The sequence below is a fragment of the Bos indicus x Bos taurus genome, chromosome 23 (genome assembly GCF_003369695.1).
Source record: "Bos indicus x Bos taurus breed Angus x Brahman F1 hybrid chromosome 23, Bos_hybrid_MaternalHap_v2.0, whole genome shotgun sequence".
NCBI lineage: Eukaryota > Metazoa > Chordata > Mammalia > Artiodactyla > Bovidae > Bos > Bos indicus x Bos taurus.
In genome coordinates, this window is record NC_040098.1 from 10,768,910 (window position 1) to 10,783,792 (window position 14,883).

A 14,883-nucleotide genomic window follows, 5' to 3' on the forward strand; every position below is an offset into this window, starting at 1 on the left:
GCCTCTGCTGCCCTCTAATGGTGAAGCCCCCTTGTGGCTCAGACGGTAAAGAGTCTGCCTGCAATGCAGGAGACCCGGGTTTGATCCCTGGGTTGGGAAGATCCCCTGGAGAAGGAAATGGCAACCCACTCCAGTAATCTTGCCTGGAAAATCCCATGGATGGAGGAGCCTGGCAGGTACAGTCCATGGGGCCACCAAGAGTTGGACACGACTGATCGACTTCACTTTCACTTTTCACTTTGCCCTCTAATGGAGGAAAGGAAGCCTCTGGAGCTGACTCCTGGGGCCCCACCAACCTGGGTCCCCTAGAAATGGGGGCTGTGAAGGACCTTCCTGCCCCAGACCTTCTGTCTCCCTGGCATCTTGACTTTGATTTCCCACAGCCTCCAAGGCTCCCTGGATGCCCTGTTCCCAGACCGCCGCCCTCCGTCCTGCTGTCTCCCCAGTTCCCTTTGTTGCCCATGTTCTGATTCTGGTGCCCTGGTTCCTGGCCCTGCTGGAGTTCTGGTTCCGGAAGGTCTTCGCTGGCTGCCTCGGGCATGTCCTGCATCTGCCAGCGCCCGAGGCAAATGGACATCCGCAAAGGTGTGGTGAGCCTGGCCACAGGCGCCGGGGCTGTCTACCTCCTCTACAAGGCCATCAAGGCCGGCATAAAATGTCAGCCGCCCTTCTGCTCTGCCTCACCCATCTGCATCGCCCGTGAGTGTCCCCGCCCTGGGGAGAGGGCTCGGCCCCAAGAGGTACCTATTCCCCAGGTCTCTGAGGGGCCCAAGGGGACTCCTCCACATTCCTCTCTCGTGCCTCTTTCTCAACTCCATCTTCCCCAGACCCACCTCTAGAGATGCTGGAGCAGGGTCCCCAGGTAGTGGATGGCGCTCAGGTGCATCCTCAGGAGTCATCTGGCAGGTTCCTAAATTCTACATTCACTCTGGCATCTAGGATGGATAGAAACTTGCTATCAGCAGTTCTCCCCAAGGGAAAACTGGGGGACCTATGTGCCCAGAACTTCCACTAATCTCTGTGACCACTCAGTGCAAAGTTGAGAAAGAAACCCTTTCTGCAAGACTTTGTGTTGCCACCTGCTGGAATATCATTGCCACATACCAGTTATGATGAAACACCGTGTGTGACTGCCATATGCCAGAAAGTTGTTATGGTAAACGTACAGAACGTTTTTGTTTATGATCTGAATGACGCAGCATTAGATGTAGTGCCCTTGTGCAGCGCACACCCTGATCAGCTGCACATGGTGGTCCTGCATACGGCAGGAAGTCTTCTCTTCAGAAAAGGCAAGGCAGCCTTGTCTCCCAGGCCCCTCTGCCCCACTTCCCAATCCCCTTCTTTCATCACCTCTGAGTCCACAGCCTGAACCGGTCTGGGGTGGCTGTCTAGGCCTGGCAATCGAGCGAGAGCGACACGGGCGGGACTCAGGTGAGCTCCGGAGGCTCCTCAACTCTTTGGAGTGCAAGCAGGATCCGTACACCAGGAGCATGATCCTACACAGCATCACGCGCTGTGTGTACTTGCTGGAGTCCGAGGTGAGGGAAGGGAGGCAGGAGACCCCTCCCCATCAGCCTGGCCCCTGGGGGCTACCAGCGTGTGTCCTGGTACCCCCCCCAACCCCCCTGACTAGGCAGATGGTGTCCTGGGACCTGTCTCTCTGAGGGTGGGAGGGGTTGTGTTGAGGGGTCTTGGTGACAGGGTGTGTGTGTGGGGGAACCAGGACCCCCGCTTCTCCCGCCTCTTCCGTCTCTCCTGGTACACTCTAGGCCTCTGCTTGTACTAATGATGACATCACGTTGGTGGGCTCCATGCTGGATGACAAGGACAACAGTGTCAAAATCCAAGCCCTGAACACACTTAAAGCTTTCTCTGGCATCAGAAAATTCAGGCTCAAAATCCAGGTGAGCCTAGCAATAAGGGTGGGGCAGAGTGCACGGGGTGTCCACAGGCCGTGGGCCCTTTAGTGGGCCTAGGATGAATGGTCATGTTCCAGAAGTCTGTTTGGGTCTGAATTTGTAACCCAGGAATATGTTTTTCCTTGGAATTGGTGGGAAAATGGTGATCACTTTCCCAATAGGGGCAGAAGTCTTTGAATCCCAGGATAAAACTGAACTCAGTCCCTTGGAGAATCTCTGAACCCCAAACAGAAACCCCCGAGGTTCTTTCTGACGCTAGCTAACTCTCTTGACACCAGCTGGGTATCCTATAGTTCAGTTCTGACATGTCTCCCTGGGGTTAGTACAGACCCCACCGCTGAGGGCTGAGTCCCATAAGACCGTCTTCCACTTCTGACCGCCCAGCTGTAAAGTTGGAGGTTCCCATGACCTCTCTCCTCAGACTTGATAATTCACTATAAAGAGTCACAGCATGCAGGAAAATGTTTTACTTACATTTTATTATAAAAGATACAACTGAGGAGGGACTTCCCTGGTGGTTCAGTGGTTAAGACTCCGTGCTCCCAATGCAGGAAGTACAGGTTCGATCCCTGGTTGGTGAACTAAGATCCCACATGCCACACTCTTCGGAGCTAACAGGGGAAAAAGATACAACTGAGGAGCAGCCAAATGGAAGAGGTGCAAGGGCAGAATGTGGGGGAAGGAATTCCATGTCTTCTTCAGGCCTGCCATACTCCTAGCACCTCGATATATTCACCAACCCAAGCGAGATATATTCACCAACCCAGGGTTCTCCAAACCCTGTCATGTAGGTGTATTTATGGAGGCTTTATTATGTAGGCATAATTGATTAATCATTGGCCGTTGGTGACTGAACTCAGTCTCTAGCCCCACCCTTCTCCCCAGAGGTCAGGTATGGGGTAAACGTTCCAGCCCCCTAATCCTAGCTGGGTCTTTCTGGCCTCATCCAGCAGGAATCTAGGGGTCTGCCTAGAGTTGCCCTATTAGCATAAATTCAGGGGTGATGGAAAGAGGCTCATTATAAAAACCAAAAACACTCCTGGCAGGCAATTGCAAGGATTTTAGGAACCTTGTGCCTGCAGTCGGGGACAAAAACCAGATATATTGTCAGACCACACCCCATGCTGTGTTGGTCTAAGGCTGGTGGCTGGATCACTAATGTTTTCAGTACTACGATGCAGAGAAAACAGAAGCCACCAAATGTCAGTTCCCCCAGCTTCCTGCTGCTAGGCCTTCAGGCTTACCTGTTACTCATCCTTTCCTGCTTTCCTGCTGGTGCCATGGAAGAAAGGCTTTTTTCCTGCCTGTATTTAATGATCGTCTCAGTCCTGCATCCGCCCCCTCCCCCGAGGGCCCCTCTCCTTGATTAAACTCTGTCTTGTATAGCCTCCCCTGGCTCCTTCCCATTAGATTCAACAAGCTCTATTCTTTCCATCTTAAAAGACAAAACTAGAAAACATCTTCCTTGACCTCTAATGACCTCTAATCTCTCTCTAGCAAACGATCTCTCCCAGAATATTTTACTTAAAAATAGCAAAAATATTCAAAACGTGAACATTTTACGCGTGTTTGGTAACAATAAAACACCGGAACTTCCCTTGTGGCCCAGTGGCTGAGACTCCACATTCCCAATGCAGGGAGCCTAGGTTCGATCCCCAATCAGGGAACCAGATCCCACATGCTGCAACTAAAGATCCCTGTGCCGGCCACAGCCAAATAAATCAATAATAAATATTTAAAACAAGAACAGAACACACATAATCAGAACTCAGGCTAAGAAATAGAACATGACCAATTGGCTAGATGCCCCTGGACGCCCCTCCTTAATGCCAGCCTCCTCCCCGACCAGAGGCAATTGTTCCTCTGCACTTTGTTCATCAATTTCTTGATTTTCTTTGTAGTTTTATCATGTATACATGTGTTTTCATTTTCTAGCAGGCCATAGCAGCAGGCAAAAATAGGTAAAATGTAATTGGAATGTTTTTATGCTTCATGGATCTGAAAGTCTGCAGTTTGCATTCTGTGGTTTGTGTTTTCCCTCCAACATTGAAAGATTCATCCTCATTGATAGTGGCTGCTCTGTTTCTTTTCCACTGTTGTGCAGTATTCTAGTTCATGACTATCCTGAAGTTTTATTTATCCAGCTGCTCATGGTAGGTATTTGAGTCATTTGCATATGGCACCTTGAGCTTTCGCACATGCATCGCCCTTGGGACACGGGAGACTTTCTCTAGGGCATGTATGCAGTTGTGGGATGGTCAGGTGAAAGGCATGCCCAGCTTTCTGAGAAGGGCTGAATCAGTTTACACCTTCCACCAGCCCCACATGAGTGTTTCTGTTGCATCATTTCTTCCCCAACACTTGGTCTTTTCACACTTTAAATTTTTTGTATCAGACTCTCTTTGGAGGAAAAAAAGTCTCTACTTACTGGCTGCTTCTACTTCATCTCTCAGCTAACCCTAAGGCTGTGATTCTCATGCATATCAGAATTGCCAAGAAAGCTGGTTAAAAATGAAGATTTCAGGGCATTACACCCAGAGAACCAGTTCAACAGGGAAGCTTTGTTTTTCTCAGCCCCTCAGGAGATTCCGATGCACGTGGCATGGGCACCGCTGTCCCTTTCTCCCCCAGGGTCTGTATCCTGAGGACCTGACTCTCTGGGTGAAAACGGCCACTCCCTAGCCTCAGTTTCCAGCTAGATGTGCTCTCCTGTGTCTCTGTCTAAAGCCTGAAGGCTCCCTTGACCTCCAGACCCATGGCCAGCTGTTCCACTTAGTCTGGAGACCCTCTGACCCAACATCCAAATGGAGCTCGCCCCTGTTCCCTGAACCAGACCACCCTCTTGAGAGAGATCTGATTGCATCAGTTCCCTGCTGGGTCTTCCTCAAGGCTCTCATCAGAAAATATATGACCAGGGACTTCCCAGGTGGTCCAGTGGCTAAGACTCAGCGCTCCCAATCATGGGGACCAGATTTGACCCCTGGTCAGGGAACTAGATCCTACATGCTGCACTTACAGATCCTGCATGCCACAACAAGACCCAGCACAGCCAAATAAAAACACACACAAAAATTTTTAACGTGTACAACCAGCTCCACCTCCCTGCCCACACCCCCGCTGTTTACACTGTGTGTTTCAAGCTGTCTCCCCTCCCACTTCTTGTGCCTGGTGCTCTGCTGCCTGAAAGCCCACCCCAGATTTGCTAACTCCTACCTGCCCTTCAGATCTCAGCGGTCAGCGAGGGATGAGGGCAGGAAGGAGCAGGGTACTAATGGGAAGTCTGTGCTTCTCACTCCAGGCTTCTGGCGTCCTTCTTAAGTGACTTGCAAAGGCATAGCTTGTAAGGTACCTGCCTTTGGTAATAAGCCCCAAGCATCTGCAGCTCAGAAGCCAAGATCCCTTTTTTCATTCAACAGACGTATACTGAACACTTCTGTCGTGCCTGGGCACTGTGCTAGGCATATGAGATACAACGGGGAATGGAGCAAGAAGGAACCTTACCCCAAGTGAACTTAAATTCTAGCAGAAAGCAAGGCAGGCAATACACAAATAAATGAGGGCTTCCCTCGTGGTCCAGTGGTTAAGAGTCTGCTTTGCAGTGCCTGGGACACAGGTTCGATCCCTGGTACGGGAAGATCCCACATCCCGTGGAGCAACTAAGTCTGAGGGCAACAACAAAGACCCAGTGCAGCCAAATCTAATTAAATATCAACAAAATCTTAAACAAAAAAAGTGAAACGTATTGTTTCATGGGGGCAAATGCTATTGAGAAAAATCAAGAAGAGTGGTAAAGAAGGCTGACATCAGGGTAATGCTGCAATTTCAAAAGAGAAAATTTTGGGGATCTAGGGCTTGATAAAGAGGTCATAGAAATGACACTAAAACCACAATCTATAAAAGAAAAGTGATAAATTGAACTTCATCAAAATTAAAAACATTTTTTTAGTGAAAGACCCTGTTAAGAGGATGAAAAGATAAGCTTCAGATTGAAAGAAAATAGTTGCAAACCACATATCTGACATAAGACATATCTAGTTTATATAAAGAGCTCTGAAAACTCAATATTTTAAAAAATCCAGTTAGAAAAGGGGTACAAGATATGGCAAAATATCACTGAAGCAGATATACAACTTCATGTGCAAATAAGCACATGAAGAAACGTTTAACATTTAACTAGACACTAGGGAAATGCAATATTTCACAATGAAATATTACTATATACCTATTAGATGATCTAAACTAAAAAAATGAGTGACCGTACCAAATGCTGGTGAAGATGGAGAGAAACTGAATCTCTCATATGTTGCTGGTGGGAATGTAAAATGGTAAAGCAGCCACTCTGGAAAATAGTTTGGTAGTTTAAAAACAAAAAAACTACATTTACCATGCAAACCAGCAATTGCACTCTTGAGCATTTATCCTGGAGAAATAAAACCTTATATCTGTACAAAAACCTGTTCACAGCAGCTCTATTTGTAACACTCAAAAGGAGAAACAACCAAAATGGCTCTTAGTAGATACATGACTAAGCAAACTGGTAATCTCGTACTGTGGAACATCACTCGGTGATGAAAAGGAATGAGCCATTGATACACACGACATCTTGGATGGGTCCCAAGGGCATTATACCAAGTGGAAAACACCAGGTTTGGAAGATTACAAAGTATGCTTCCATTTATATAACCTCGAAATTGACAAAATCAGAGAGGTGGAAAACAGATTGGTGGCCTGCCCTGGTGAGGGCTGGTTTTGATGGGCAGGGTAAGTGTGACAGTAAGATCACCCACAAGGGTGATCTGTGGCGATGCTGATGGAATAATTTGTTGACTTCGGTGGTGGTTACACGAATCTACATACCTGATAAAATGACACAGAACTATACGTACACATTGTACTAATACCAGTTCCCTGGTTTTGATACTGTAATTAAGATGTAACAATGGAGGGAAACAGAGAAGGCAATGGTGCCCCACTCCAGTACTCTTGCCTGGAAAATCCCATGGATGGAGGAACCTGGTGGGCTGAAGTCCACGGGGTCGCTAAGAGTCAGACACGCCTGAGCGACTTCCCTTTCACTTTTCACTTTCATGCATTGGAGAAGGAAATGGCAACCCACTACAGTGTTCTTGCCTTGAGAATCTCAGGGACAGGGGAGCCTGGTGGGCTGACGTCTATGGGGTCACACAGAGTCAGGTGATTTAGCAGTAGCAGCAGCATGGAGGGAAACTGGGTGGAAGGCACATTGGGACCTCTCTGTTTTGGCAACTTCTAGTGAACTTATAATCATTTGAAAATAAAAATTTAAAAACAAAAAGTGTGTTCCATGTGACAGTGGTATAGGGAAAAATAAAAGGGGGTGGATAAGGAAGGTGGGGATGGGAGTGGTGGTCTCATCTTAGAGGAGAGAGTGGTCAGGGAAGCCCCCCCTCTGGAGAAGGTGACATTAAATAGCAAAGTCTTGAAGGAGGTAAGAGTCAGAGTGAGCTACGAATATCGGAGGTAGAGCACTCTAAGCAGAGGGACCAGCCTGTGCAAAGACCCTAAGATAGGTGTGTACCTGGCCTTTTCAGGGAATCCGTGAGAGCAGAGGAGAGAATAGGCGATGAGGCAAAGAAATAATGGGGGGAACGGGAAGATCTTGTAAGCCACTGTAAGGATTTTAGCCTTTATCCTGAATGAACCAGCGACTCTGGAGCAGGGGCGTGAACGTCCAGCCTGTCTGCTGCCCAAGGCTGGAAGTAGAGAGGAGGAGGCTATTGCAGAAGCCTGGGGGAGAGATGCTGGTGGCCTGGAACAGGGTGGCGGAAGGGGCATGGTGAGCAGTGGCTTGACTGTTGGCAGGTTTTGAAGGCAGAGCCCTCAAGATGTTCTGAAGGGTTAGAAAGGGGTGTGAGAGAAAGAAAGGAGTCAAGGAAGACCAGGGAGTTTTGGTTTGAGTAAGGGAGGCAGGTGTAAACAACAGCGGAGACAGGAAGGGTGGTGGAGAGAGCAGGTGTGGGGATGGGAATGTGTCAACTCAGAGGTTTAGTAAGATTCTGGGAAAGAAGTGGAATTGGCACTTGCATCTGTGAGTCTGGAGTTCAGGGAGAGGTCTGGGCGGGAAACAGGAACTTGAAAGGCATCAGCATATGGATAGTCTTTAACACTGAGTCTGTGAGTCTTTAACACCGTGTCACTAAGGCAGGGAGGAAGACAGAAGAGGAGGTTGGCAGAAGAACCGGGGAAAGATGCTTGTGGACAGAGAAGCCCAGTGAAGACAGATTTTCAAGGCGGTGGGAGGGGTGGTCAAACCACGGGGAGAGTTTAAGTGGGGAACTGTCTGTGGGGTTGGCTCAGTTGTCCTGAGTGAAGGCAGAGGGCGGGCTAATGTTGAGGGCCATCCGGTGAAAGCAGGAAACCCTTCTCTTCTCCCCCGGCCCTCCCTAGGAACACTCCATCAAGGTGCTGGAACTGATCTCCACCATCTGGGACTCAGAGCTGCACATTGCAGGCCTCAGACTCCTCAACAACTTCCCGCTGCCTGACTTTGTGCACCCGCAGCTGCGACGGGTGATGCCTGCCTTGATGGAGATCCTGCAGTCGGACTATATCCTGGCACAGGTGCCTGAGGATGGGGGCCCAGGCCCCGACCCCCTGCCCGGCCCTGGCACAACGCCTAGAGGGAGGAGCAGAGATTCGTGTCATCCCTGCTCAGGCCCATCTGCCTTCTCACGCGTGGCCCTTTGCTCTGTTCAGGTGCAAGCCATACGACTGCTGAGCAGCCTGGCACAGAAGAACGACCTTCTCTACGATATTCTCAACTGCCAGGTGAGAGAGGATCTGAGGGGCGGGCCGACGGGTGCTAACAGATATTGGGAAAGGCGGAATCGTGGGTTCTTCAGACACACTCAGCCCTGACAGGATCATCTTGTTCCTCTTTCTGCCCCCGCACTAGATACATACTGCAAACCGCCCCCTTCCTGTCCTCTCAACAGAATCAGATTTTCCTTTGAGGGACTTTCTGAACTCTGAGAGTCAGGAACACAGGTGACACAAATTAGTCTAGGTATCTTAGCAATAGGGAAAAATTACTTACAACATTGTGAAACGATCCCTACCATCTAATTAATTAACACAACTATCCCCTTACCTCACATATTTGTTTTTGGTGAGAACATTTAAGTTCTATTCTCTTGCTGCTGCTGCCGCTAAGTCGCTTCAGTCGTGTCCGACTCTGTGCGACCCCATAGACGGCAGCCCACCAGGCTCCGCCGTCCCTGGGATTTTCCAGGCAAGAACACTGGAGTGGGTTGCCATTTCCTTCTCCAATGCATGAAAGTGAAAAGTGAAAGTGAAGTCGCTCAGTCATGTCTGACTCTTAGCGACCCCATGGACTGCAGCCTACCAGGCTCCTCCGTCCATGGGATTTTCCAGGCAAGAGTACTGGAGTGGGTTGCCATTGCCTTCTCCGTCCATTCTCTTAGCTAATTTCAATTATATAAAACAGTATTATTAATATCAACTATAGTCACCATGTTTTGTATTAGATCATCAGATCTTTTTCATCTTTTAGCTAAAAGTATGTACCCTTTTGGGCTTCCCTGGTGGCTCAGACGGTAAAGAATCCACCTGCAATGCAGGAGACCCGGTTCAGTCCCTGGGTTGGGAAGATCTCCTGGAGGCGGGCATGGCAACCCACTCCACTGTTTTTACCTGGAGAATCCCCATGGACAGAGGAGCCTGGGGTCGCAAAGAGTCGGACACGACTAAGCACAGCATATGTACCCTTTTACTAACCTTTCCCTATTTTCCCACACCCCACCCCAGCCCCCAGCAACTACTTTTCTACTGTTTATATGAGTTTGATTTTTTTGTGTGTGTTTAATATTCCACATGTAAGTGATACCATGCAGTATTTGTCTTTCTCTGTCTGGCTTATCTCACTTAGCATAATGTTCCCTGAGCCCATCCATATTGTCACAAATAGCAGGATTTCTTTCTTACAGCTGAATAATTATAAAGAAAAAAGGACATGTTTACCACCACAGTGGAAGATTTGGAAGGTTTTAACTATTGTTTCAGCAATTAATAGATAAATATCTAAAACTAGGTTACAAAAATAAATAAATAAATAAAATAAAACTAGGTTACACTTGCTGCAAATAAATAAGCTTAAGCCATTAGATATATCCAGAACACTCGACAATTAGTACATGCACATTCCTCTCAAGTTCACAAGATATTTACAAACATTAGCCACACGCTAAGCTTTAAAAAGAAGCTCAACAAACTTCCCTGAATCAATATTATATCACTCATGTTTTATGACCACAATGGAATTATGTCAGAGAACGATATTGAAAACCAAAAGATTGCTACACAGTCGCATCTGAAACTCAGGTGTATTGGGGAGCTGAGGCAGTAGGAGGATGGAGGAACTTTAGAACTTGCCATGGACTTGATTCCTTACTGAATCCTGCTCGCAGGTGCACTGCAACTTCCTGAACCTGTTCCAGTCCACACAGCCTGGGAGTCTGCTGTTTGAGGTCCTGGTGTTTGCAGAGCGGTTGAGTGAAGGCCGGAGTTCACCCCACTACCGCGCCGTGAAGTGGCATTACAACGAACAGTCTTTACACGAAGCTCTCTTTGGGGACGACTCACGACTGGCAGACCGGCTGCTCGCCTTGGTCATCCACCCGGAGGAGGATGTTCAGATCCAGGCCTGCAAAGTCATAGTCAGCCTGCAGTGCCCCCAGGATGTGGGAATCCGGCCTTCCTGCCCACCCAGTCATTCCTGCTTTAATAACGGGGAATAAAATTATGGAGAGCCAATAAATGAGTATGGGAGAGGAGGCTGGGGACTGTGTCTGTCCTGGGCCTTCGGGGTGGGTGGAGACTTTAGCCAGCATAACTGCCTGTCAAAGAGTGGGCTTGTCTCCTCAAACGCATTCCCACTTCCCTGTTGAGTTGGACGGACTCCCTTCTCTCGCTGCTTTTTAAAATTTATTTATTGTGACCAGACCATGCAACATGTGGGATCTAAGCCTGCACCCCCTTCAGTGGAAGTGTGGGCTCTTAACAACTGGACAGCCAGAGAAGTCCCTTATTAATTTTTTTTTGAGCGATAATTTTTTATTGGCGTATAGTTGATTTATAGTGTTGTATTCGTTTCTTCGATACAGCAAAATGAGTCAGTTACACATATACCTACTCTTTAAAAATTTTTTATTTTGTATTGGGGTACAGCCGATTAACAAACAATGTTGTGGTAGTTTCAGGTGAACAACGAAGGGGCTCGGCCACACATATACGTGTATCCATTCTCCCCCAAACTTCCCTCCCATCCAGGCTGCCGTGTGACACTGAGCAGAGTTCCATGTACTATACGGTAGATCCCTGTTGGTCATCCATTTCCAACACAGCAGTGTGTACACGTGCATCCATAACTATCCCTTCCTCTCATCCTTCCCCTGGGAACCATAAGCTTGTTCTTGAAGTCTGTGAATCTGTTTCTGCTTTGTAAGTTCATTTGTATCATTTCTTTTTAGACTCCACATATAAGTGACGTCATATGATATTTCTCCTTCTCTGACTTACTCCACTCAGTATGACACTCTCTGGGTCTGTCCATGTTGCTGCAAATGGCATTATTTCATTCTTTTTAATGACCGAGTAATATTCCATTGTATATATGTACCACATCTGTATCCATTCCTCTGTTGATGGACATTTAGGTTGCTTCCATGTCTTGGCTATTGGAAACAGTGCTGCAATGAATACTGGGGTGCATGGATCCTTTCAGATCATGTTTTTCTCCCAATATATGCTCAGGAGTGGAATTGCAGGATTGCTTATTTAACTTCTATGCAGAGTACATCATGAGAAACGCTGGGCTGGAAGAAGCACAAGCTAGAATCAAGATGGCCAGGAAAAATATCAATAACCTCAGATATGCAGATGACACCACCCTTATGGCAGAAAGTGAAGAGGAACTAAAAAGCCTCTTGATGAAAGTGAAAGAGGAGAGTGAAAAAGTTGGCTTAAAGCTCAACATTCAGAAAACGAAGATCATGTCATCTGGCCCCATCACTTCAGGGGAAATAGATGGGGAAACAGTGGCAACAGTGCCAGACTTTATTTTTCTGGGCTCCAAAATCACTGCAGATGGTGACTGCAGCCATGAAATTAAAAGACGCTTACTCCTTGGCAGGAAAGTTATGACCAATCTAGATAACATATTCAAAAGCAGAGACATTACTTTGCCCACAAAGGTCCGTCTAGTCAAGGCTATGTTTTTTGCAGTGGTCATGTATGGATGTAAGAGTTCGACTGTGAAGAAGGCTGAGCGCCGAAGAATTGATGACTTTGAACTGTGGTGTTGGAGAAGACTCTTGAGAGTCCCTTGGACTGCAAGGAGATCCAACCAGTCCATTCTGAAGGAGATCAGCCCTGGGATTTCTTAGGAAGGACTGATGCTAAAGCTGAAACTCCAGCTTTAGCTTTGGCCACCTCATGTGAAGGGTTGACTCATTGGAAAAGACTCTGATGCTGGGAGGGATTGGGGGCAGGAGGAGAAGGGGACGGCAGAGGATGAGATGGCTGGATGGCATCACCAACTTGATGGACGTGAGTTTGGGTGAACTCCGGGAGTTGGTGATGGACAGGGAGGCCTGGCGTGCTGCGATTCATGGGGTCGCAAAGAGTCGGACACGACTGAGTGACCGAACTGAAAGCAGCGCTGTTTTTAGTTTTTTAAGGAACCTCCATATAGCATAGCATACTGTTCTCCGTGGTGGCTATACCAATTTACATTCCCACCAACGGTGCAGGAGCGTTTCCTTATCTCCACAGCCTTTCCAGCATTTACTGTTTGTGGACTTTTTGATGATAGCCATTCTGACTGGTGTGAGGTGATATCTCGTGGTTTTGATTTGTACTTCTCTAATAATTAGCAATGTTGAACATCTTTTCAAGTACCTATTGGCCATCTGTATGTCTTCTTTGGAGAAATGTCTATTTAGGTCTTCTGCCCATTTTTTGAGTGCTATACCCACTCTCTTTTAGATTCTATCCCCAGGTAGGTCATTACAGAGTACCGAGTAGAGATCTCTGCTATACAATAGGTTCTTATTAGTTATCTATTGCATATATAGTAGTGTGTGTATATGTTCCAATCCCAGTCTCCCAATGTATTCCTCCCTGTCTCTTGCTGCTTTTAAATTTGAATGTGGAGCCAGTGCTTTCAGGGAGTTTCAGGGAGAAGGTGGGTTTGGGGACTGAGGCCAAAGATAATCAGTGAGAGAGACTATGGCACTGCAGACAGTATAGCACTGGGTTACTCGGAACGGGCTGGGCTACATAACAGTAACAGCAACTGCCAAGTCTCAGTGCTTAAAAACGGCCACGGTTCTTTCTTTTCCTTAACACATGCTCCTGAGAAGTCAGCTGAGGGGGTGGAGGGGCAGAAAAGTGACTTGCTCAAGGTCACATGACTGGTCTGGGACAGAAATAGGAATAGAACCTCCTAATTTTTACTGGACTTTTTCTTTCATTTTCCTTGGCTTGAGCCCCGTGAGAGGAGACCATGGATTGATTCTAAGCCAGAGTCTGTGGCAGTTGAGAAAGACCTCAATGCTTCCGGATTTTAGAGGCCAGTTTAGGACTGAACTACGAGCAAATCTGTCCCCACTGTTTCCCTGACCCAAGACCCCATCACTTGAGTGGATGGATGGTGGGTGGAAGGGTATAGGTTAGGATATGCTGATCAGAGAGTCAGGGTTTTTTTTTTTAATGTTTTATTATGAAAACTTGCAAAACATGTGGGAAAGTAGAAACCTTTGTGGACACTCATCCAGGCTCAGCAACCACTGATCCAAGGTTGATTTCATTTAATCCACCTACTTTTTCACCAAGAGAGCCAGTTCTTACTCAGGGACCATCCTTATCACCATCTCCCCAAGTTGATCACCATCTGTGGGTGAACAGTCACTACCAGCTCTGAATCACCAGCTCTCGCTTTCTCCTCAGCTCAGGACTTAGGCTGCTCCTCCCTGCTACTTGGCTACAGTGCAGTCAGCCCAGTGGGACGTGTCAAATGCCAGCATCATCCTACCCACCTCTCTGCCAGCTCCCCCATGTTCCCATGTCACCAGCAAGGTATGGGGAGTCACTTTAAATTCTCTTCCCCATCACATGCTCCATTTCCCACTGCTTTACTCTCCCCCACATCAGGACTTCTGGAAAGTCATTCTCCTATTTCTGTCCTCCATCCTCCAGCCCTACACACTGCAAGCTAATCTTTGAATCCCACATTGGGACTTACCTGGCAGTGCAGTGGTTAAGACTCTGTGCTTCCACTGCAGGGGGCATGGGTTTGATCCCTTGTCAGGGAACTAAGATCCCACATGTGATGTGACATGGCCAAAAAATTAAAAAAAAAAAAAGATCAAAACCTCACATTGCACCATCCTCAAAAACCTTCAGAGGTTCCCCACCACCAAAGTGAACTTTTCTCAGCCCCGAGGCTAAGTCACTTGATCTGACACGTGCAAGTGTACCTACATGAAAAGCAGACAGGATTTTGTCCTGGAAGGTACGGTCACTGGAGCCCTTTGCCACATAATAGCACCAAATGAATTCAGTTTGCATTTAAGGCCCTTCAGCATCTGTTCATCCTGCCTGCCACTAGCCAAGCGTGTTGACATGTCAACGTGTCAACACTCTTCACTAGTCAAACTGGAGCAAACAAGTCACAGCTGACCTAATCCGTCATGTTTAGTCTTGCCCTTGAGGTTTTGATGCAGACTTCTCCCTGCCTACAGGGCTTGTCTTCCTGCTTTCCCATGGGCTGTGTTCCCCATGACCTGTGGTAGTCTAGGGTTTTCTTCAACTATACCCGCTTTTGGGGCTTCCAGCAGCACCTCTCATCTGAGTCTCTCATGTGGCATTTGGCAAATTAAAGCTCGGGTCTTATACATTTTGTTCT

The 14,883-nt window shown here is 47.6% G+C and overlaps 1 protein-coding gene across 2 annotated transcripts; it reads left to right on the forward strand.

Annotated features, from left to right (window-relative positions):
* Positions 1–169: 169 nt before the first annotated feature.
* ARMC12 (armadillo repeat containing 12) lies at positions 170–10,751 on the forward strand. Of its 2 annotated transcripts, none has more exons than XM_027524456.1 (6): positions 170–755; positions 1,365–1,538; positions 1,770–1,904; positions 8,346–8,519; positions 8,655–8,726; positions 10,385–10,751. In XM_027524456.1, the coding sequence occupies exons 1-6, from the start codon at positions 540–542 to the stop codon at positions 10,712–10,714; spliced, it is 1,101 nt and encodes a 366-aa protein (XP_027380257.1). In that variant the 5' UTR covers positions 170–539; the 3' UTR covers positions 10,715–10,751. The 2 variants fall into 2 exon arrangements, with proteins under 2 accessions (XP_027380257.1, XP_027380256.1); XM_027524455.1 differs by having other exon boundaries at positions 170–699; positions 1,393–1,538.
* Positions 10,752–14,883: the final 4,132 nt, after the last annotated feature.